Source organism: Xenopus laevis, chromosome 4S (assembly GCF_017654675.1).
Source record: "Xenopus laevis strain J_2021 chromosome 4S, Xenopus_laevis_v10.1, whole genome shotgun sequence".
In the NCBI taxonomy this organism is placed as follows: domain Eukaryota; kingdom Metazoa; phylum Chordata; class Amphibia; order Anura; family Pipidae; genus Xenopus; species Xenopus laevis.
In genome coordinates this window covers 131,761,698-131,782,961 of record NC_054378.1, presented here as the reverse complement: position 1 = coordinate 131,782,961, position 21,264 = coordinate 131,761,698, and the positions used below count along the sequence as shown (strand labels likewise).

At 44.6% G+C, this 21,264-nt stretch overlaps 1 protein-coding gene across 1 annotated transcript; it reads right to left on the bottom strand.

Moving 5' to 3' along the window:
* Positions 1 to 328: 328 nt before the first annotated feature.
* On the bottom strand, positions 329 to 20,980 carry acad9.S (acyl-CoA dehydrogenase family member 9 S homeolog). Its single transcript, NM_001093424.1, is given in 18 exon segments — positions 329 to 534; positions 1,368 to 1,440; positions 1,855 to 1,983; positions 2,965 to 3,042; positions 4,573 to 4,699; positions 5,319 to 5,398; positions 6,588 to 6,716; positions 7,164 to 7,283; positions 10,552 to 10,622; positions 10,929 to 11,004; positions 12,430 to 12,503; positions 14,652 to 14,826; positions 16,749 to 16,827; positions 17,625 to 17,725; positions 18,012 to 18,118; positions 18,628 to 18,729; positions 20,152 to 20,245; positions 20,806 to 20,980. Coding segments are annotated over 18 exon segments (1,869 nt in total). The 5' UTR covers positions 20,959 to 20,980; the 3' UTR covers positions 329 to 433.
* Positions 20,981 to 21,264: the final 284 nt, after the last annotated feature.

Genomic DNA, 21,264 nt, shown 5'->3' with positions numbered 1-21,264 from the left:
CCATTTCATATACACGAATAAGAATCCTCGGGTAATGGATAACGGAAACAGAACCGAAATACATGGAAACCTTCCCTTCAATGTTTGGGTGTCAATTGCTCCTTGTCTGAGTGGCTCCTGGTCACGTTGCCGGGACTAAACAGTATGTTGTTATTTTGGGCCCTAAGTCAGTGGGGCCACTAGCTCCTGGTACATGTGAGCATTTTATGTTGTAGGACTCGGGGATGAAGAAGGAGTCGGGTGCTGGGAGAGGTAGTTCCACTGAAGCTGCAGGTGAGACCTTGGGGGATAAAGGCAATGGGGTGAGACACTGATAACAAATCAGAAGTTGAAACGGATCAAGGAAATTTAATTATCAAAATCTGATACAAAGTAGCAATTAGTTCTGAGTCAATAACTTTGGGGCTAAATCCTTTGGTTGAAGAAGTGACACTCAGAAGGTTCTGTCCAGCGGGTGGGAGCAGGTGTACCCCCTCTTCTCCAGAATGTGCCCCGCTATCTTCCTGATACTGTCATCCTGGTTCTCTGGAGAATCTGCCAGTAGAACAGAGAGGGGGGATTGGCCAGTAATGTTGGGGTTCAGTAGCGCACAGACACCATAGCTGGCCTTTAAACTATAACTATTTCCCACATAAAATTCATCAAATAACTTTGCAGTTGGTCTTTGTTTTTCCTAATCTTTCCTATTTTTCTTTTTGATACTTTGCCTTGAATTCCAGGGATGTCCAAGCTACTCCCGACCTGCCGCTAAAGAGTCGCACTTCAACAGCGGTAGCCCCTGAATTTGCTTCTCTCTGTTTTATGAACCCCCCCCCCACTGGGCCCTGAACAGAACAAAAACAGCAGAAACTTCAGAAAATAAAGACCAACTGCAAACTGGAAGTTAGCCAAGAGTCCCCTCAACTTAATAGTTACAGGCCACGCAGAGTTAACAGGTGCTAAGCCCATCCCCCTCTATAAGGACCAATATAATATACAGTGCACTTTCATCCTATACGCTAGAACTGCTGGGCGATAAACTGGGATTCCCTGCACACTCTATCGCTGCTCACGTTTGTGAAATAATGATGTGTGGGGTGTAAGAGGGAGACATGATGGCTCTTGTTGAACTACAAGTACCCAACACAGGAACAGGTTTGTATTCAGCAGAGACAGAGCAATGAGCAGCTGGTTTGGTATATAGGGTGGGTGATGCGCTACAACTACAACTCCCAAAGGGGGGTTTGTCTCTATGAGGGTGTCTGTGGGTGACATTATTGTGTCTTTGTAGAATAAAGTGATAAATAAATTTGTTTGTACATCGTATTCTCTATATAACGTCAGTGCCAGGAAGTTGGGTGAATGTGGGTGCCGGGAGTAGTACTTACGTTTGCCCAGTTGTGCCAGGGTGTAGTTGTTCTTGAAATAAACCTCGGAGCAGAACATGTTGGCCAGCAGCACCTGGGGGGGACAAATCAGTGACACAACACTTACTATAGAAATGACACTTAGTGTAGAAATGACAAACCAACCCACACTGCACTGATCTCAATGCCGGGCCTATAGGGGGGCTCGCTGGATCAATATTCAGTGGCCCATGTTCCCATGGCTTGTGCAGTCCATCAGGGGGCATCAGCCAATCAGCAGCCAGCAACATTACCACACGTCTGACACCATTTTTACAGGTTCAGGGAAGGGACCTGTCATTTTAATTATTACCGACCCACAGCCCTTCTGAGAGTTGTAGTTGCTCAACAGCGGAGGGGCCCATAGGGTGGGGACACACCCCTAGACTCCAGCTGTGACACGTGAAGCAGCTGCTGCTGCTGATTAAGTAGCAAGCCAATGGCAGTGGACTGGGGGCGGGGCACTTACATCGTGGTCGTGATTGGACAGCCCCACACTGATTGATCGACTCGCTCTGGAAATGACGGCCGTCATGGCGTATAGATTTATAATCACATCAGCCACTCTCTTCAGCGCCAACTGCTCCTCCACAATAGTCTGGGAAAGAAGAGACATCACTATAAAACTTCCCATAATGCCATTCTCTGCAACAGTCTGTGATCCCCCCCCCCCCCAAGCTTCAGTAGAACAGTCCCAGGAACCACCATGTGATTGTGTCCCCTATGGGAGAGGCCAGAGTGACTGGGGCAAAGCATAAGCCTCAACCCAGTAACCCATAGCAACCAACCCATCAGTTCATTAGTTATGTGATCAGTATTTGCCCCCATACAGGATGGGGGGTCTCAAATCTTCACTCCAGGTAATACAGACAATCAGTCTTAATTATATTTGCACCCCAGCCTACCTATAAATCACTCATTCCCCCTCTCTTGGTAGGGAATCCCATAACCTGACTGTCCTTACAGTAAAGAACCTCTTCCTATGCTGATGGTGAGATCTCCTTTCCTCCCCACCAATGAATCACTCATTCCCCCTCTCTTGGTAGGGAATCCCATAACCTGACTGTCCTTACAGTAAAGAACCCCTTCCTATGCTGATGATGAAATCTCCTTTCCTCCCCACCAATGAATCACTGATTCCCCTCTCTTGGTAGGGAATCCCATAACCTGACTGCCCTTACAGTAAAGAACCCCTTCCTATGCTGATGGTGAGATCTCCTTTCCTCTCCACCAATGAATCACTCATTCCCCCTCTCCTGGTAGGGAATCCCATAACCTGACTGTCCGGTTTCAGGTTTGCTCCCTGGAATACATCTAATACAGTAAACCAATAACTTTGCCTTGGCCCAGTAGGGAAGCCCCATTCTGTGGGAGAGCTGGCAGTTGGCACAGACACCCAGTTATGTATCACCACATTATACAGGAAAGTGAATAAGCAATTCTTGTAGATTCTGCAGCTGCCAAACAAAGAAGGGATAAATAAATCTAATTAAACACTTCTGGCCGTTTGTCATGTGCAATAAAGTAATTAACTAACGAGGCCTGGAGGGGAGCTGATCAGCGATTCTGTTCTACTTACCTTGCCAAATCGGTAAAGCAAACTCTCTACTGTGGTGCCAAAATAATAGACATTCTCCTCCAGCTTCTTGGCACTCTCCTGAGGGCAGAGAGGTTCATATATTCATTGTATTGACCTTACACAATCCCCTCTATTTTCTATAGGTTGTGCCTATTAAACCAATATGTGGGGTTATTACCACTGTCACTGGATCTTCTCTCAGTACTTAGTGCCTACCCCTGCCATAGGCTGGGAATTCATATAGTGCCAATAAACCTCATCCCCAGAAAGCTGGAAATAAAGGAATGTTCTGCTTTCAATTTCTCTTCCTAAATGATCCATGTTTTATTTTGCCCTTTACATCTAAATCCATTTGGATACTTGTCACTACCTCCCAATGCAATAACTACAGCGGTCTGTCTGGGGTAGCATCTGTCTGTGCAGCCCCCCTTAGCTCATAACAAGGTTACAGACATATAGAAACATTGGGGTGTCACCCTGCTATAGTTCCAGGGGTACCCAGGGTACAAATAAACACTCACCCCAAATCTCCCCCTAACTGACCTTCAGACTGGGCCCCCTTAGCTCATAACAAGGTTACAGATATATAGAAACATTGGGGTGTCACCCTGCTATAGTTCCAGGGGTACCCAGGGTACAAATAAACACTCACCCCAAATCTCCCCCTAACTGACCTTCAGACTGGGCCCCCTTAGCTCATAACAAGGTTACAGATATATAGAAACATTGGGGTGTCACCCTGCTATAGTTCCAGGGGTACCCAGGGTACAAATAAGCACTCACCCCAAATCTCCCCCTAACTGACTTTCAGACTGGGCTCCCATAGCTCATAACAAGGTTACAGATATATAGAAACATTGGGGTGTCACCCTGCTATAGTTCCAGGGGTACCCAGGGTACAAATAAGCACTCACCCCAAATCTCCCCCTAACTGACCTTCAGACTGGGCCCCCTTAGCTCATAACAAGGTTACAGATATATAGAAACATTGGGGTGTCACCCTGCTATAGTTCCAGGGGTACCCAGGGTACAAATAAGCACTCACCCCAAATCTCCCCCTAACTGACCTTCAGACTGGGCCCCCTTAGCTCATAACAAGGTTACAGATATATAGAAACATTGGGGTGTCACCCTGCTATAGTTCCAGGGGTACCCAGGGTACAAATAAGCACTCACCCCAAATCTCCCCTAACTGACCTTCAGACTGGGCCCCCTTAGCTCATAACAAGGTTACAGATATATAGAAACATTGGGGTGTCACCCTGCTATAGTTCCAGGGGTACCCAGGGTACAAATAAACACTCACCCCAAATCTCCCCCTAACTGACCTTCAGACTAGGCCCCCTTAGCTCATAACAAGGTTACAGATATATAGAAACATTGGGGTAACAGTAAAGTCACAAATAAGTATGGACGCAGGCATTGCTGGTAACAGGGGGCTCACACTAGGGGTGCAGCAGTTGCCATTAGCAATGATGAACATACAGTAACTAATACAAAGGAATGTGCTTTGCCAGTTGCTGGGGATATTGGGGCTCTATGAGGAGGTTACAGACCAATAGGGGCACTTGGCTAAGCAAAGGATCTGTGTGTGTTGGGGGGACTCACCTCCAGGCTTGGATGAACGACACCCTCATTCCCAGTCAATCCCAAATTAACGTTCCTTCCCATGCTGTCTCTCAGTTTCTTAAAGAACAATTCCATAGCAACGCCAACGTTCCCTTTCTTCATTTCTCTGGGGAAGGTACAAATGAGATTGGTACAAGCAGTTCCCTATGTAAGAACTGTACCCAGCAGAACCTGAGCTGCCAATCACACGGGGCCGCAGCTGCTGTTTGGGGCTTATGGGCGCCTTAAAAGTGCGGGTGCAATAGAGCAAACCAATAGTACAGGACTGAAAGGGGAAGTTATTTCCTATTAAACAGACACCTCATGGGTCCAATAAAATAATCGTAGAAAGCAGCACTGACCATTATCAGTCTCACCCTCATATAGAGTCTCACTCCAGTTTTATTCTTCCCTATTTAATGTACTGAATGTGGATTTGGGACTCATAGAACCATCCACAGGGTGTTTGCACCCACCAAGTCTTTGACAGCGACACACTTACTGCCCCAGTGAGAGAAGGCATGAAAGTGAAGTGCAGAACAACCAAGGTAAGAAGCAGGGCATCTTCTGCCCCTCTCTTGCCCCACTGCACCCATTTTACTGGCTCTTCCTCCCAACTGTGGCTTCTCCTTGGGACTGTGTGTTGGCTATTGGGATTAACTCAGCATCTCACCCCCAGATATCTCTGCTAATCCATTATAAAAGTCTAATCACAAAGTTGCTGGATACAAGGGGTTAATTCCTACTTGATTTTGCCAGTGAGGATTTTGCCGGCGTGCTGCATCCCGGTGAGTGCAATGTACATTCGCAGGATCTCATTCGTCCCCTGGAACAGAAGAAACAGTGTTAACCCTTTGCTGGGAGGTTATAACAGAATATGGCTGGCGCTGATGTGTGCAGCATATTTCCCATAGTGCATTGCGTCGCCGGATCTACGGAACACACCAGTATCTATGGGGTGTGCCCTGTCCCAGAACCACAGCCTGTGCATCACTTATATACACTGGGCTCCAAGACTGGGGGGTTCCATGTTACTGCAGCCCCAAACCTTTGGGGAATACACATAGCAGGGCATCCTGGGAATGTGCATGAATCACAGTGGGGAAACAAATAAAGCTAAGGAATAGCAACCCAGTATATTTAGGGTTAACCCAGTGCTAAGCAATAACTACCTGTAGCTGTGGTGTGTGCCTGTACAAACGTAATCCTAGAATCAAAGTGAATTCCAAAAGATCTTATTCCTTAAAATCAAATCCTTCACAGTAGTCTAATCTCAAGCAGACCCCCAGTTCAAGGGCCATATATTTGAATGAAATCAAACAAAAATGGGATAGACTTACTGTTAGTGTAAAAAGAAGCCCAAATTATATATAAAAAGTAGAAAAATCTTTATTAGGACATATTCAAGCCTGACACGTTTCGTGCCAAAGATGGGCACTTACTCATAGGCCAACGATGGGGAGACCGTTACCCTAAAGGTAAGTGCCCATCTTTGGCATGAAAAGTATCAGGCTTAAATATGTCCTAATAAAGATTTTTCTACTTTTTATATATCATTTGGGCTTCTTTTTCCACTAACAGTAAGTCTATCCCGTTTTTGTTTGATTTAACCCGGTGCTGCCTCTTTATAATACAAACACCATTTATAATGGGAGCAACTCAAAGCTGATATTGTGATATATAAAATCGGCCAAAAAGAAAGATGTGATTGTGCCAAATAGGTGGCAGGGAACGAGGCTGAAGTGACAGCAGACAAATGACTCCATTAGAGGCTCAATGAGAGAATGGGGGGGGGCCCAATCAGACTGGGGACCTGCGTGTGCAAGAGGCAGAGCAGAAATGAATAGCCAGTTGCACTATGGGTAATGCTAAACTACATGGTGTATGTGCAGGGCAATAGTTAACCCTGTCACAGCAACTAAATTGGAATTTCCATGAGCTCAACTTGGTTGGTAGATTTACTAGGTGCCCATCCAGCAATCTGCAGGAACTACCAGACACACACATTTACTCACCTCAAATATGAGGAGAATCCGGCTGTCCCTGAGATATCGCTCGTATGGATAATCCTTCATGTAGCCCAATCCCCCCAGGATCTGCAGAGCCTCGCTCACGCACAGCCACGCCCCCTCCGAGCTGAACACCTGGCAGAACAGGTATGGCGGCACTTAGTTCATGGTTATGGACAGTTGCATGGGAACTCTGACAACAAGGCCAATCATCTGAGAGCTTTATGATGGGCCCAGATTTAGGCAATATTAGCCAAATAATCTCATTGGTTTCTGCAGTAAGAGCATGAACCAATAACGAGATCCTTCCATATGAAATCAGCCCTGGATACATGGGATACAACATCAGAGCAACAGTGTCATAAAAAGATGCGATGTGGAGAAAATATCCCTTCAATGATCGGGGGGGGGGGGTAATTCCTTCAACTATGGGACACCAGTCCTGTTTTGCTCTATGGCTAAATAAGACTAATGAAAGTCTAATAAGATACGTGGCAGGAGGAATTGCCATTTACACTACAGCACTGCTGGCTGGAGATACACGGGACTCAATTAACCAGCGGAGAGGGGCGAGTCAATTACCTTAACCATAGCTGCCTCAACTGAGCAATCAGGAAGCCCGGGCCGGTCCATCATGCCGGCAGTCAGGTAAGCCATACTTTCCATCACAAACGCCTTCTGTGCCATGAGAGCAAATTTCTCCTGCAAAACAAATGGTTAAACCTATGTAAAGGAATCTCTCTCTCTCTCTCTCTCTCTCTCTCTCTCTCTCTCATATATATATATAGCTGTATATCTAGATATACACATGGGAGGGGCAGCTGTAATATTCCTATTACAAATAGAAGGTGAACCCCTTAACAGTTGTCCCTTATGTGCCAAGTAAAGTGGTGGTTGGCAAAAGGTGGCTGTTGGTGCTGGTTAAATAAATAATGCAGAAGTCTTCCTGATGACGGCTTAAGTTTCGAGCCGAAACGTTGAAATAAACTTTTATTATTTTCTACATTTTGGATCAAGTCCTGAGAGTGCGGTTCTTTTGTGAATTTATATATATATATATATATATATATATATATATATATATATATATATATATATATATATATATATATATATATATATATATATAAAATACACAAAAGCCATGAATATCTTGTAAATTATATCCTTATAAACGGAGAGTTCTGATGTCATCAGTAATAAACGGTGAGTTCTGATGTCATTTCTGTCACATGACTCACTGAAATTTGTGTATTATAATAAATAAAGTACCCCCAGTTGCAAAATATGAGAAATATGAGGATATTAGAAGTTACCTCGGAGTTCCATTACCTGTATAAAAACACTCGGCCTTCGGCCTCGTGTTTTTATATGGTCATGAAACTCCTCGGTAACATAATATCCTTATATTTTACATTTGTATATTAAAGTACATTCCCATATTTTAAGAGGGGGTACTTTATTCACTATATATATATATATATATATATACGGACGGACTTCAAGGGACCGATAGGCGCACGCAAGGATTGGTTAGCCACACACAAAAAACTTGGCTGCTACAGATGCCCGGATTGCACCACCTGTCGCTGCCTATTGAGTGGGCCAGACTTTCCTCATCCTTACACGGGTAAGAGATTGAAGATCACACACAGACTAACTTGTACTTCCACCTTTGTGGTGTATATTATTATTTGCCCTTGTGGACTTTACTATGTCGGGAAAACCACTACCACATTAAGAGAAAGGATCAGCAACCATCGTTCTGCCATTAGCAAAGCACTAAAGGAGGGTAAGGCCACTCAACCAGTGGCCAGACATTTTTTATCTCATGGTCACGGTCTTCCCACGTTTAAGTGTATCGCAATTGATCATCAGCCACCTCTAAAGTAGAGGTGGCGACAGAGACAGTGCACTACTACGCAGAGAGTCGCGATGGATCTTCAAATTGGACACTCTAACCCCTAGGGGTCTAAATGAGTCCATACCACTTGGATGCTTTACCTAACTATGGACACTACTATTCCACTTTAACTGGAATACCACCTGGATTGCTGGACTTTTATGCATCCAATTGGGTGCACAATTTTTTGTATAAAAAATTTTTTTTTTGTATAACATTATGTGTATGATATTTTTTGTATAATATTCCTTGCATTATACTTCTATCTATAGGTTCTGAGGTGGACCTTTTATTGTCTGTATAACTTAATCTACGTTCCGTTCAACCCACACCACTGTATCTACACTTTTCTGGTTTAGGACACATGTAAGTGGCTTCTGTTGCTGTAAGTTGGACAGGGCACTCTATACACACCCTTGTCGGGGATGGGTAAACATTCGGACTTTGTAACACACAGATATGTGGGCAGGGACGGATGGCAAACACAGGTGTTTTATGACCTACCTGATCTAACTGATAGCAGTTGGTGGTCCGTTCGGGCCATACTGGCTTTTACCCCTTTAAACGGTAGGCCTTAATGCAGGCACCAAGGGTCTATATTGCCATGACCAATTTTATGATTACTTCTACTGTCTTCAGGGTATAGGTCTCCCACCACCCCTATATGGAGGGGAATGGTGCGTGTGTACTGCCCTAGTCTGATGCCCACCAGTGGCTCGCACACCTCTACTGTGTCAGACATGTTGCTGCCAGTGTCCGTTGACCCTTTTTAGCACCCGAGCTCGGGGCCCCCATGGTGTGTGAGTTGGCCCTTATAGGGATAGCAGCATTCAGTGCCCATTGTTACAACCAGTAAGTGTTTTTAACTTCACGGTGGGTTGTCATTAATGATGTCATCAATGTGGGTGTGGTTCTATTTGCACATAGCCTCTCTTTGGCTATAAATGGTGTACTCTGTCACTGCACTGTGTTTCCTTGAAAAAGGTCCTTGTGTGGGACCGAAACGTTGGATCAATAAACTTTTTTCTTTTTTTATCCAGTTGTTGTCTAATCAAATCCTGTGAGTGCCATCCCCTTATATCCTATATATATATACAGATGCAGCCACTTTGGTTTGTCTGTTTGACACAGAATAACTAAACACAGATATCCCATTTATCTCATTTAACACAGAAAACTGTGTCACAACATCCCATCTAATTAAGGCATTCACCATTGTTCACAATGGTGCTTTGGTAGGCTAATGGAAAGGTTAAATGCATTAAATGAGTTAAGATGACTTTAGATAACACAGTTTCTTCAATTAACCATGAGTCATGACGCATTTATCTCACAAATCCAAGTGGCTTCATCTGTATATATATATATATATATATATATATATATATATATATATATATATATATATATATATATATATATAGTCATATATAGTCATATATATATATATATCTAGTTAGTTATGGGGTAGGTCTAGTAACCCCTAGCAACCAAAAAGTAGCAAGTGCTCAGAGGTCTGCAGAGTGAAACAAAGCACCTGATTGGATGCTGTAGTAGGTTCCTGAAGAGCTTTGTGTCTGTTACCTCAACCTCTCCTGGTACATGATACTCGCTACTATTGTTTGGCACATCCCTGACTGGGGTCTATTGGTTACACCAGGGATATCACTGAATGACACACACTCAATCCACCAACTGCATGTGATCTCTGTGTGTCTGGTACTTGCAGCACAAGTTGATAGAACCCATTTTGTTTCATAGACAGTTACTATATGAAACAGCATAAAATGTCAGTACCACGTCTACAGACTGAGGTCAATGCATGTCCCTAGAACAGCCAATAAAGGACAAGTCATTCAGGTAAATGTTATTACCTTGCTACAAACTGCAGTGTTTTCTCTGCCAATAAAGAAATGCCAAAGAGAATAAGGAAATAATTGAATTTGCCACAAGAGGTCGCTGTGTGCAGTTCTATGGCTACACCTGGCAGGATGGCAAAGTTATTACATATCTCATATTGCTGCTTATTCTCTGAGTTACAAGTGGAGAGTAAATTGGGGAACTCACCTGAATGAGTTGAAAGTCGCTGAGCTTCTTGTTGAACTGCTTCCGGGTGCAGGCGTACTCTGCCGTCATCTCTACAAACCAAAGGGAATCAGTAAAGGCCTGCCAGCATTGGAAAGGGGTAAATTAGGGGTTCTGAAAGTGAATGAGTACGGGTACTTACAAGTACTTACCTTATTGCTTGGTAAGTGCCCGTACTCATGCGCACTAGAACTACTGGTACACTGAACTCAGGCACCCCAATATATTCAACAAGTGTCCTAAGCTTTCATCTACACAATAGAGGTGCTTGCCATCATGCATGAGACTGCGCACACACAGAACACACACACAAACATATATGTGCTGGGGCAGTTCAGAAGAGCAGTCAGAGAACCCACCTATGAGCTTCTTAATTATGCCGGCCGAGGCGCTGCCCATGCTGAATCTGCCGCTGTTTAGAATATTCATTGCCACCTAGAATAATAAACAGAATAATAAACACAACTTGTATGTTATGGAGACCCCATAGTGGCTCTGGGGGCAATAAATTCTCAGGTATCAGGTAATATTGTAGGCAGGGACAATACCACTAGAAGCCCATTCTCAGATTAAGTCGTATACATGTTGGTCGGTGCCAGTAGGGATCATTAACTAAGTGGTGCAAATTGTGTATGAATGATCTCTTTTGGATAATGTTGTGCCCAAGCCCACAGTATGCTTTGTACAGGGAATACATGGCAGCACATAGATTCTACTGCACATGTGTACAGAAGGAGGGGGTCTGGCATTACCAAGGGTGCAGGGAATCTGACCAATACTTTGCAGCTTGAAAAGAAACACCTGTCACAGTTAAAGAAGGTAAAATAATCAATTTGAAGGTAAATTTCCCCTTTCTCTCTCTCTCTCTTCCATGCATGAGACAGAGCTTGCAATCAAATTTCCCCTCCTGCTGAAAGGAGTGGTAAGTACCCCTGAGCCCAGTGGAGTTTGGGGGGGGGGGGGTTAGAAATCAGTGCCAAGCATCCTGGCCCTGCAAACTCCATTGCTTTCCTTATGAGCCTTTGCTTTAAAGGGATACGGGAAAAAAATTTATTTTTCAAAACGCATCAGTTAATAGTGCTGCTCCAGCAGAATTCTGCACTGAAATCCATTTCTCAAAAGAGCAAACTGATATTTTTATATTTAATTTTGAAATCTGACATGGGGCTAGACATATTTTCAATTTCTCAGCTGCCCCCAGTCATGTGACTCTGATAAACTTCAGTCTCTCTTTACTGCTGTACTGCTGTGATATCACCCCTCCCTTTCCCCCCAGCAGCCTTACAACAGAACAATAGGAAGGTAACCAGATAGCAGCTCCCTAACACAAGATAACAGCTGCCTGGTAGATCTAAGAACAGCACTCAATAGTAAAATCCAGGTCCCACTGAGACACATTCAGTTACATTGAGTAGGAGAAACAACAGCCTGCCAGAAAGCAGTTCCATCCTAAAGTGCTGGCTCTTTCTGAAATCACATGACCAGGCAAAATGACCTGAGATGCACCTACACACCAATATTACAACTAAATACACTTGCTGGCTCAGGAACGACATTTTATATTGTAAAGTGAATTATTTGCAGTGTAAACTGTGTCAGAAATAAAAACGACATCATAAAAATGATGACAGAATCCCTTTAATACAAAGAGGAGAAGGCCAAGATCAAGCCCCCAAGTCTCAGTGTGTGTAGAGTCATACACACACAATAAGTGATATTAAATGGGACAGGTTATAGAGTCCTGCCATTGGTACCAGGAGAGGGCAATTAATGAGAAAGTGTGGGCAGCGCAGGGGGTATACTAAAGAGAAGTGATTGGCAGCAGGGGTGCAGAATAGCTCTCTAATACATAGCACTTACCTTAAAGCCCCCTCCAACCTCCCCAATCACATTTTCCACAGGCACCTTTGTGTTTTCAAAATGGAGCTCACACGCTGCAAATGAGAAAAGGGAGGAACCAATGAGTGGATCCAATAATGCAACTTATTTCATGTCCCTGACTCACAGGAGCTCATTCAGGCCTGTAACACAATTTTATGGGAAAGTGTCACCCGCCTGAGCAGCTCTCCAGTTTGCAATTTCTTACTGGTGGCTAGGGTCCAAATTCCCCTAGCAACCATGCATTGATTTGAATGAGAGACTGGAATATCAATAGGAGATGAGGAATAAAAAGTAACAATAACAATACATTTGTAGCCTTACAGAGCATTTGTTTTTAGATGGGGTCAGTGACCCCCATTTGAAAGCTTGAGAGAGTTAGAAAAAGAAGGCAATTAATTTAAAAATGATAAAAAAATAAACAAGGAAGAGCAATTTAAACGTTTTTTGGAATTTGCCATTCTATAACATACTAAAAGTTAACGTGAACCACCCCTTTAAGACCACAAAGCACATATTATACGTATAACAATGGTGAGACAATCTCACTTTATAGATTATATAGACTATACATGTTGATTAACTGGGAGTTGATCAACACCTGGAGGACTACAGAACAGTGGACGGATTATGTACTGGTCAGATATCAGGTAGACGCTATGGTTGCTACGACTGGAGGTCCCAATTAGAAAATAATAATCAAGTAAGTGCAGGTCCTCAAGGGCCCTGAATAGATTTTACCATGGGGCCCATAATTTCTAGTGAAGCCATTGGCCCATGAGAAATAGTTTTACTGCTTTTAAAGGGAAAGCAGCCAGACTCGTATGATTCCATAGAGGGGCCCCACCGTTTCCATTACAGGTTTTCTATTTCATAACCAAGAGGTGGCGCTCTTTTACTGAAAGAATTGATTGCAGACACAAAGCAGTAGTGCCAGTTATATAGAGACTGCTGCCAATCCAGCATCCAGGAGTGGCAGGCCCTTAATCAGCAGCACCTCCAAAATAACAAAAAGCCAATTGATAGTGTGTGTGTGTGTTTGCCTGTGTGTGTGTGTATGTATGTGTGTTCCTGTGTGTGTTTGCCCGTGTGTGTGTGTTTGCCCGTGTGTGTGTGTGTTTGCCCGTGTGTGTGTGTGTTTGCCCGTGTGTGTGTGTGTTTGCCCGTGTGTGTGTGTGTTTGCCCGTGTGTGTGTGTGTTTGCCCGTGTGTGTGTGTTTGCCCGTGTGTGTGTGTGTTTGCCCGTGTGTGTGTGTGTTTGCCCGTGTGTGTGTGTGTTTGCCCGTGTGTGTGTGTGTTTGCCCGTGTGTGTGTGTGTTTGCCCGTGTGTGTGTGTGTTTGCCCCGTGTGTGTGTGTGTTTGCCCGTGTGTGTGTGTGTTTGCCCGTGTGTGTGTGTGTTTGCCCGTGTGTGTGTGTGTTTGCCCGTGTGTGTGTGTGTTTGCCCGTGTGTGTGTGTGTTTGCCCGTGTGTGTGTGTGTTTGCCCGTGTGTTGTGTGTTTGCCCGTGTGTGTGTGTTTTGCCCGTGTGTGTGTGTTTGCCCGTGTGTGTGTGTTTGCCCGTGGTGTGTGTGTGTTTGCCCGTGTGTGTGTGTGTTTGCCCGTGTGTGTGTGTGTTTGCCCGTGTGTGTGTGTGTTTGCCCGTGTGTGTGTGTGTTTGCCCGTGTGTGTGTGTGTTGCCCGTGTGTGTGTGTGTTTGCCCGTGTGTGTGTGTTTGCCCGTGTGTGTGTGTTTGCCCGTGTGTGTGTGTTTGCCCGTGTGTGTGTGTTTGCCCGTGTGTGTGTGTTTGCCCGTGTGTGTGTGTTTGCCCGTGTGTGTGTGTTTGCCCGTGTGTGTGGAGCAGTTTCTAGTTGTTGCCAAGTAGGTAAAATGTAAGTTGGGCAGAGGTTACACACAGCTGCCAGTGATACAAAAATAGAACACTGTGCCCTTGGCATCTCCCTCCTATTTGTCATCTGCCCCTTACATCGCTATATAAGGATGGGACCCCCCCCCCCCTCTCTTATACTGTAACGGTACTGGAGATTAGTGGGGGTTCATTATTTTATGGGAGAGATGTGGGTACATTCTCCCTCATAGATTATGAGCCCACCCTATTATCCCATCCCCACACCTCTGTGCTGAACATCATCCCTGAACCCCTTCATCAGTTTGAATCTTCCCAAACTGTTTCATACGAAACCCCCCAATCCATGGAACGTTCCTTACTGTTAGATCCACGGATCCCTAGTTTATCCTCTGGTTTCCCGTGGGTCACGCCGCCAAACGCCCGTTCCACAATGAAAGCGCTAATCTTATCTTTAGTTACACCGTCTTTATCCACCACCTCGGTTCTGGCGAAGACGGTAAATATGTCGGCCAATCCACCGTTAGAAATCCAGATCTGGGACAGACAACAAAGTATTTGGGATTCACATTTGTCATGGGAAAACATATTTTTTTCAAAACACACAAGTTAATAGTGTTGCTCCAGCAGAATTCTGCACTGAAATACAGTTTTCAAAAGAGCTAACAGATTTTTTTATATTCAATTTTGAAATCTGACATGGGGCTAGACATATTGTCAATTTCCCAGCTGCCCCAGTCATGTGACTTGTGCTCTGATAAACTTCAGTCACTCTTTACTGCTGTACTGCAAGTTGGAGTGATATCACCCCTCCCTTCCCCCCCAGCAGCCTAACAACAGAACAATGGGAAGGTAACCAGATAGCAGCTCCCTAACACAAGATAACAGCTGCCTGGTAGATCTAAGAACAGCACTCAATAGTAAAATCCAGGTCCCACTGAGACACATTCAGTTACATTGAGTAGGAGAAACAACAGGCTGCCAGAAAGCAGTTCCATCCTAAAGTGCTGGCTCTTTCTGAAATCACATGACCAGGCAAAATGACCTGAAATGCACCTACACACAGGGCCGCCATTAGAAATCACGGGGCCCCGTACAACAAAATTTTTGGGGCCCCCTGGGCCCCGCCCACACTAACGACCAAGCTCCACCCCATATGCCGCCCACTCCACATCGCAGTTAAAAGACCACACAGACATCATCGCTAAAAAAGTAACCCCCCCACACAAGTTATAAAAAGCTATTGATGGTCAGGGCCCCCTTATAAAAGATTGGGGCCCCAAAAAAAAAAATGTAAAAAAAAGTTTTTTTAAAAAAAACATTGGTGGCAGGGGCCCCCTTATAAGTTAAAAACAAATTGGGGCCCAATTTTTTAAAAAAAATGTTTTTTTTTTTAAAAAAAATGTTTTTTTTAAAAAAAAATGTTTTTTTTAAAAAAAAATGTTTTTTTTAAAAAAAAATGTTTTTTTTTAAAAAAAAAAATGTTTTTTTTAAAAAAAATGTTTTTTTTAAAAAAAACATTGGTGGCAGGGGTCCCCTTATAAGTTAAAAACAAATTGGGGCCCCAAAAAATTAAAAAAAAAAAAAAAAAAGTTTTTTTAAAAAAAACATTGGTGTCAGGGGCCCCCTTACAAGTTAAAAAAAATTGGGGCCCCAAAAAATTTTTTTTACAAAAAGATTGGTGGCAGGGGCCTATAGAATATTAAAATAATACATTGGTGGCCAGGGGATTAAAAAAAAAAAAAAAACACAAACTGGTGTTCAGTAGAATTGAACTCACGGCTTCAGTACTTCAACTTCGCCTCCTTTCGTGACTTCGGGTCTTTGCGCCGCTTCAGGACTTCGGCTTCGGCTGTTTTCGTGACTTCGGGTCTTTTCGGCGCTTCGTGACTTCGGGTCTTTTCAGCGCTTCGTGACTTCGGGTCTTTCCGTGACTTCGGGTCTTTTCGGCGGATCGGCTTCGGCTTTTCGGCACTTCCGCATTCGGCAACTTAGAGGGAGGACGTACGGCTCGGGCGCTCGTAAGGGGGGCCCGGATCTTCAAAAAATGCAGCGCTGCCGGGCCCCCCTTCATGCCCGGGCCCGGTACGCTTGTCCCCCCTGTCCCCCCCTGATGGCGGCCCTGCCTACACACCAATATTACAACTAAATACACTTGCTGCTTCAGGAATGACATTTTATATTGTACAGGGAATTATTTGCAGTGTAAACAGTGTCATTTACTGCCCGGCACCGATGGAAACTGCATCCCAACAAGCAACACAATAAATCTCAGTAGTAAATGAGCACAGGACACAGTTGAATGGGGTCGGAAATAAAAGGTGTCCCTCATGTTTAACCCTTTGCTTGTAGAAGGTCCACAGAAAGGCAAGGTTCCTCATTCCTCATCTGACTTTTAAATAGATAGAACAGTAACTGACCCTCCCTTGTACCTGTCTAATGTATCTGACAGTACTTACCTTGGATCCATTCAAGAGAAAGTGCTTCCCGTCTGGGGTCAGAGTTGCCCTGGATTGGATGGATGCAGCATCACTGCCACTAGGAGGAAGACAATAAGGAATATAAGTCATAAAGAACTACTCCTAGCCCATATCAGGGTCAGAGGTCACTCTGCAAACTGCCCGCTGAGCCCATTGTTTCTTCTGGACTCTCTCCAGCAGTCTGTCTCTTCCACAGCAACTACCCAGTCCTGTAGGACCCCTGGGGAAAATGAGGTTCAGGGCACTCAGTACAAACCAGTATTGTCAGATTCTTTTAGTCCAGAATTTGCTCTAGGTCCCACTAGAAAGTTACAGACACTTTAAAGGAGAAGTAAACCCTAAAAATGAATATGACTAAAAATGGCATATTTTATATAGTGAACTTATTGCACGAGACTAAAGTGTCAGCTTGTCAATAGCAGCAATGATCCAGGACTTCAAACTTGTCACAGGGGGTCACCATCTTGGAAAGTGTCTGTGACACTCACATGCTCAGTGGACTCTGATTGGCTGTTGAGAAGCTAAGCTTAGGGCTCGTCACTAATTATCCAGCAGAAAATGAGGTTCCCCTATAATATAAGCTGATGCTACAGGGCTAATTAAGATATTTATTGCTGCAGTGGGAAAAATGCCTGGCACCATATAAACTAACACTAATAAAATAATAACTACTCTGTAATGAGAAGAAGAAGAATGGGATGTCTCGGGCAGTCTCTCCCCTCTTACATGTGGCAGGAGCTGCTCTGCCTCTGCACAAAGCACGCAGGTTATAAGGGGTATGGGTTATAAGGGGGTCAGGAGTCAGGTTAGGAAGGACATTGAATGTAGGTACAGCAAGTCCTCCAGTGTACTTACCTGCCCGGCTCAGTGAGGCAGAAGGCTGCAATGTGCTCCCCAGATGCCAGTTTCGGTAGATATTTGGCCTTTTGCTCATCGTTTCCAGCAATCAGAATCCCCTAGCAAAGGCAATAGAAACAATGTCAGTGAGTTACTCATGGGATCAGATGAGATAAACCCAAAACCCACTGCAGCTCCACTTCCACTGGCCATTCCCATATCTCTACTGGTGTCACCCGTACACATAGCCTTTTGCCCTCTGTTATTCTGCGCAAATTAGTTTTATTAAAGAGGGTCATAATAATGGCTACAATTTTACATATGGGTGAGAGTTGCCATATTGTTTGCATATGGTGCTGTCTACAGTGAGACAGAGTTCAATCTGCCCCTTCCCTAAACTTCTACCTTCAGTCCTATGGCCTGGTGAGCGGCCAGGGTAACAGCAATTGCTCCATCCAGAGAGATGATTTCTCCCAGCCGTGCATACATCGTATTGGATAATCCCAGCCCCCCTGTTTGGAGAAAGAGTCACAGTTAGAATGGTCATTGCTCTCTAATGGGGGAGCAGTGTCACACCCACAGGCTACAGTACAGGCGATGATACAGTAATAAGTAATAACAGATCCAGAAACTGAAATGTAAAGAAAAGATGAGATTACGGCCCCATAGAGAAAACCCATGTGTTTCGGGTTCAGGGAATTCTGTGGTGTTGCTACAAGTGAATGGGACAGGGAAATAAGGAGCTTGTACCTTCACTATATATGGGGGGACAATTGTATCACTGTAATTGTAACGTAGTGTCTGAACACACACACGTTGTTGTCATAGGATTAATATAAGCACAAAGCAGCTCCCATAAGAGAATATAAAGGGAGCAGATCTGAGAGACACAGTGAGCAGGAAGGAATGGGATTCCAAAGCTGCCATTCAATATGCCAAACTGTCGGATATGCCCAGTGAATGGTCGGGGGTTTGCAGCTCAGCTCAAGCAATGACAGCAGCATTTAGGGGTCAGACTCACCATACTCTTCTGGGATTTGCATGCCAAACAGACCCAGGTTCTTTAATCCATCCAGAGTTTCAGGAGGAATCTTGGCAGTCTGATCAATCAGTTTGGAGTCCACTGGAACAGAAGAAGCAAAACTCAGTAGGGGCAACAAGTGGGCAAGAAGGGAACGTAATACTAAGGAGATCTAAACTTCCAGCCCAGTGGGTAACCAGAAAGTGACAGTAACAGCACTGCAGCTATTCATGCAGCAACCACAATGCAATGGGGTGAGTCAGTTAAACACTACAGAGACAGGTATCACCTCTATGTGTTGCCTCTGCTTGTGTCAGTGCAGCAACCGCAGCCTCTCTGCAACTATAGGCAACGAGTAATAATAACCCTGGAACCCACGATTCACTACTTTCCCAATGTACAGTAATCTCCCACTCATGCCTCCCCATCATCATCATTATATGTTATTATAATAATACATGAGTGATACTCAGAGTTCTCTGTATAGCTCAGCCTGCAGCCTTGTGCCTTTATATGGTCACAGAACAACCCCTCAGTGACTTCTAATATCCTTATCATTTACAGTAGGGGTACATTATCCCTTATAATACATGAGTGATACTCAGAGTTCCCTGTATAACTCAGCCTGCAGCCTTGTGCCTTTATATGGTCACAGAACAACCCCTCAGTCACTTCTAATATCCTTATCATTTACAGTAGGGGGTACATTATCCCTTATAATACATGAGTGATACTCAGAGTTCCCTGTATAACTCAGCCTGCAGCCTTGTGCCTTTATATGGTCACAGAACAACCCCTCAGTGACTTCTAATATCCTTATCATTTACAGTAGGGGGTACATTATCCCTTATAATACATGAGTGATACTCAGAGTTCCCTGTATAACTCAGCCTGCAGCCTTGTGTCTTTATATGGTCACAGAACAACCCCTCAGTGACTTCTAATATCCTTATCATTTACAGTAGGGGGTACATTATCCCTTATAATACATGAGTGATACTCAGAGTTCCCTGTATAACTCAGCCTGCAGCCTTGTGCCTTTATATGGTCACAGAACAACCCCTCAGTCACTTCTAATATCCTTATCATTTACAGTAGGGGGTACATTATCCCTTATAATACATGAGTGATACTCAGAGTTCCCTGTATAACTCAGCCTGCAGCCTTGTGCCTTTATATGGTCACAGAACAACCCCTCAGTGACTTCTAATATCCTTATCATTTACAGTAGGGGGTACATTATCCCTTATAATACATGAGTGATACTCAGAGTTCCCTGTATAACTCAGCCTGCAGCCTTGTGCCTTTATATGGTCACAGAACAACCCCTCAGTGACTTCTAATATCCTTATGATTTACACTGGGGGTACATTATCCCTTATAATAAGGAGTTATGGAACTTCTCTGTGACTTAGAATATCCTTATATTTTACAAGAGGGGGTAGAGAAGTCAGAATATCCTTTACTGAGGCTTAAGCAGATCTGAAGGAAGCGTCAGCTCTTTAGATTACAAAAGGGCCAAACCTTCCTCATTGAAGAACTTCTCCACGGGGGCCACAAACTGGTTGATCTCTTCCAGCTCCTCTTTGCTGATCTCAGGGTAGGGGAAAACCTCGTCCTATAAGAGAAGAGCAGTAAAGGCCGGGACTCAGGCACTTGCACATTATCAGCAGGGGACAAAGATCATTTATTTATTGATTTCCAGCACAAATGTCCATCACACAGAGAAATCTGGTGGGCCCCATATCAAAGTGCTTTGGGGAAGATGAGTTACACGTATCACAGACAAACGATCAAATTGTACATTTATCAGGGATCCGCTGGGGCCACAGCCCCCCCCCTCTCTGAGCCACAGGTTCCGCTTGACCTTTGTAACAGTCCTGGTCTCAATGACCCGTCTCTTGGAGAAAATGGGGTCTCTGCAGTCTTCTTATCCAAGGGCCCCTCCTGTCTCTTGCTATAGTCTCCCTCACTCAGGGGCCCCTCTTGTCTCCCTCACTCAGGGGCCCCTCTCTTCTCTCTCTATAGTCTCCCTCACTCAGGGGCCCCTCTTGTCTCCCTCACTCAGGGGCCCCTCTTGTCTCCCTCACTCAGGGGCCCCTCGAGTCAGTGAGTGGGGGAGGTGCAGAGTATCAGACATTGAGGGGAGAGAACATATTCGGGGTCCCCCCATCTCACCTTCCGGATGGAGCCGAGGAACAGCTCTTTGGCGTAGGCGAGTCTGTGGGGAGAACAAGTAAAGCTCCTCGGGGAAAGCTCAGGCCCCGCCGGACCCGCCCACACTCGGGTTAAACTCGCCGCCCGGCCGCACACCCGCCGTAACCCGAACATCTTCCCAATGTCACTGCCGGACTTACTGACTGACTTACTGACTGCCCCTGGCGCCGGCAATATACGTCACTGCCCTGCTCCCAGACGCTACCGGCCAGCACTTCCGCCCAACTCCTACAGGCCTTCTCATTGGCTACTCCGAGTCCATGTGACGCTTGAGCGTATACTTTTATATTGTTTTATAGAACAGCTAATTCTGAGCAACTTTTTATTTGCTCTTTTTTATTTTTAATGGTTTAGAATTATTTGCCTCTTTCCAGCTTTCAGAAGGGGGTCACTGACTGACCCGTCTAAAAAGGCTACAAA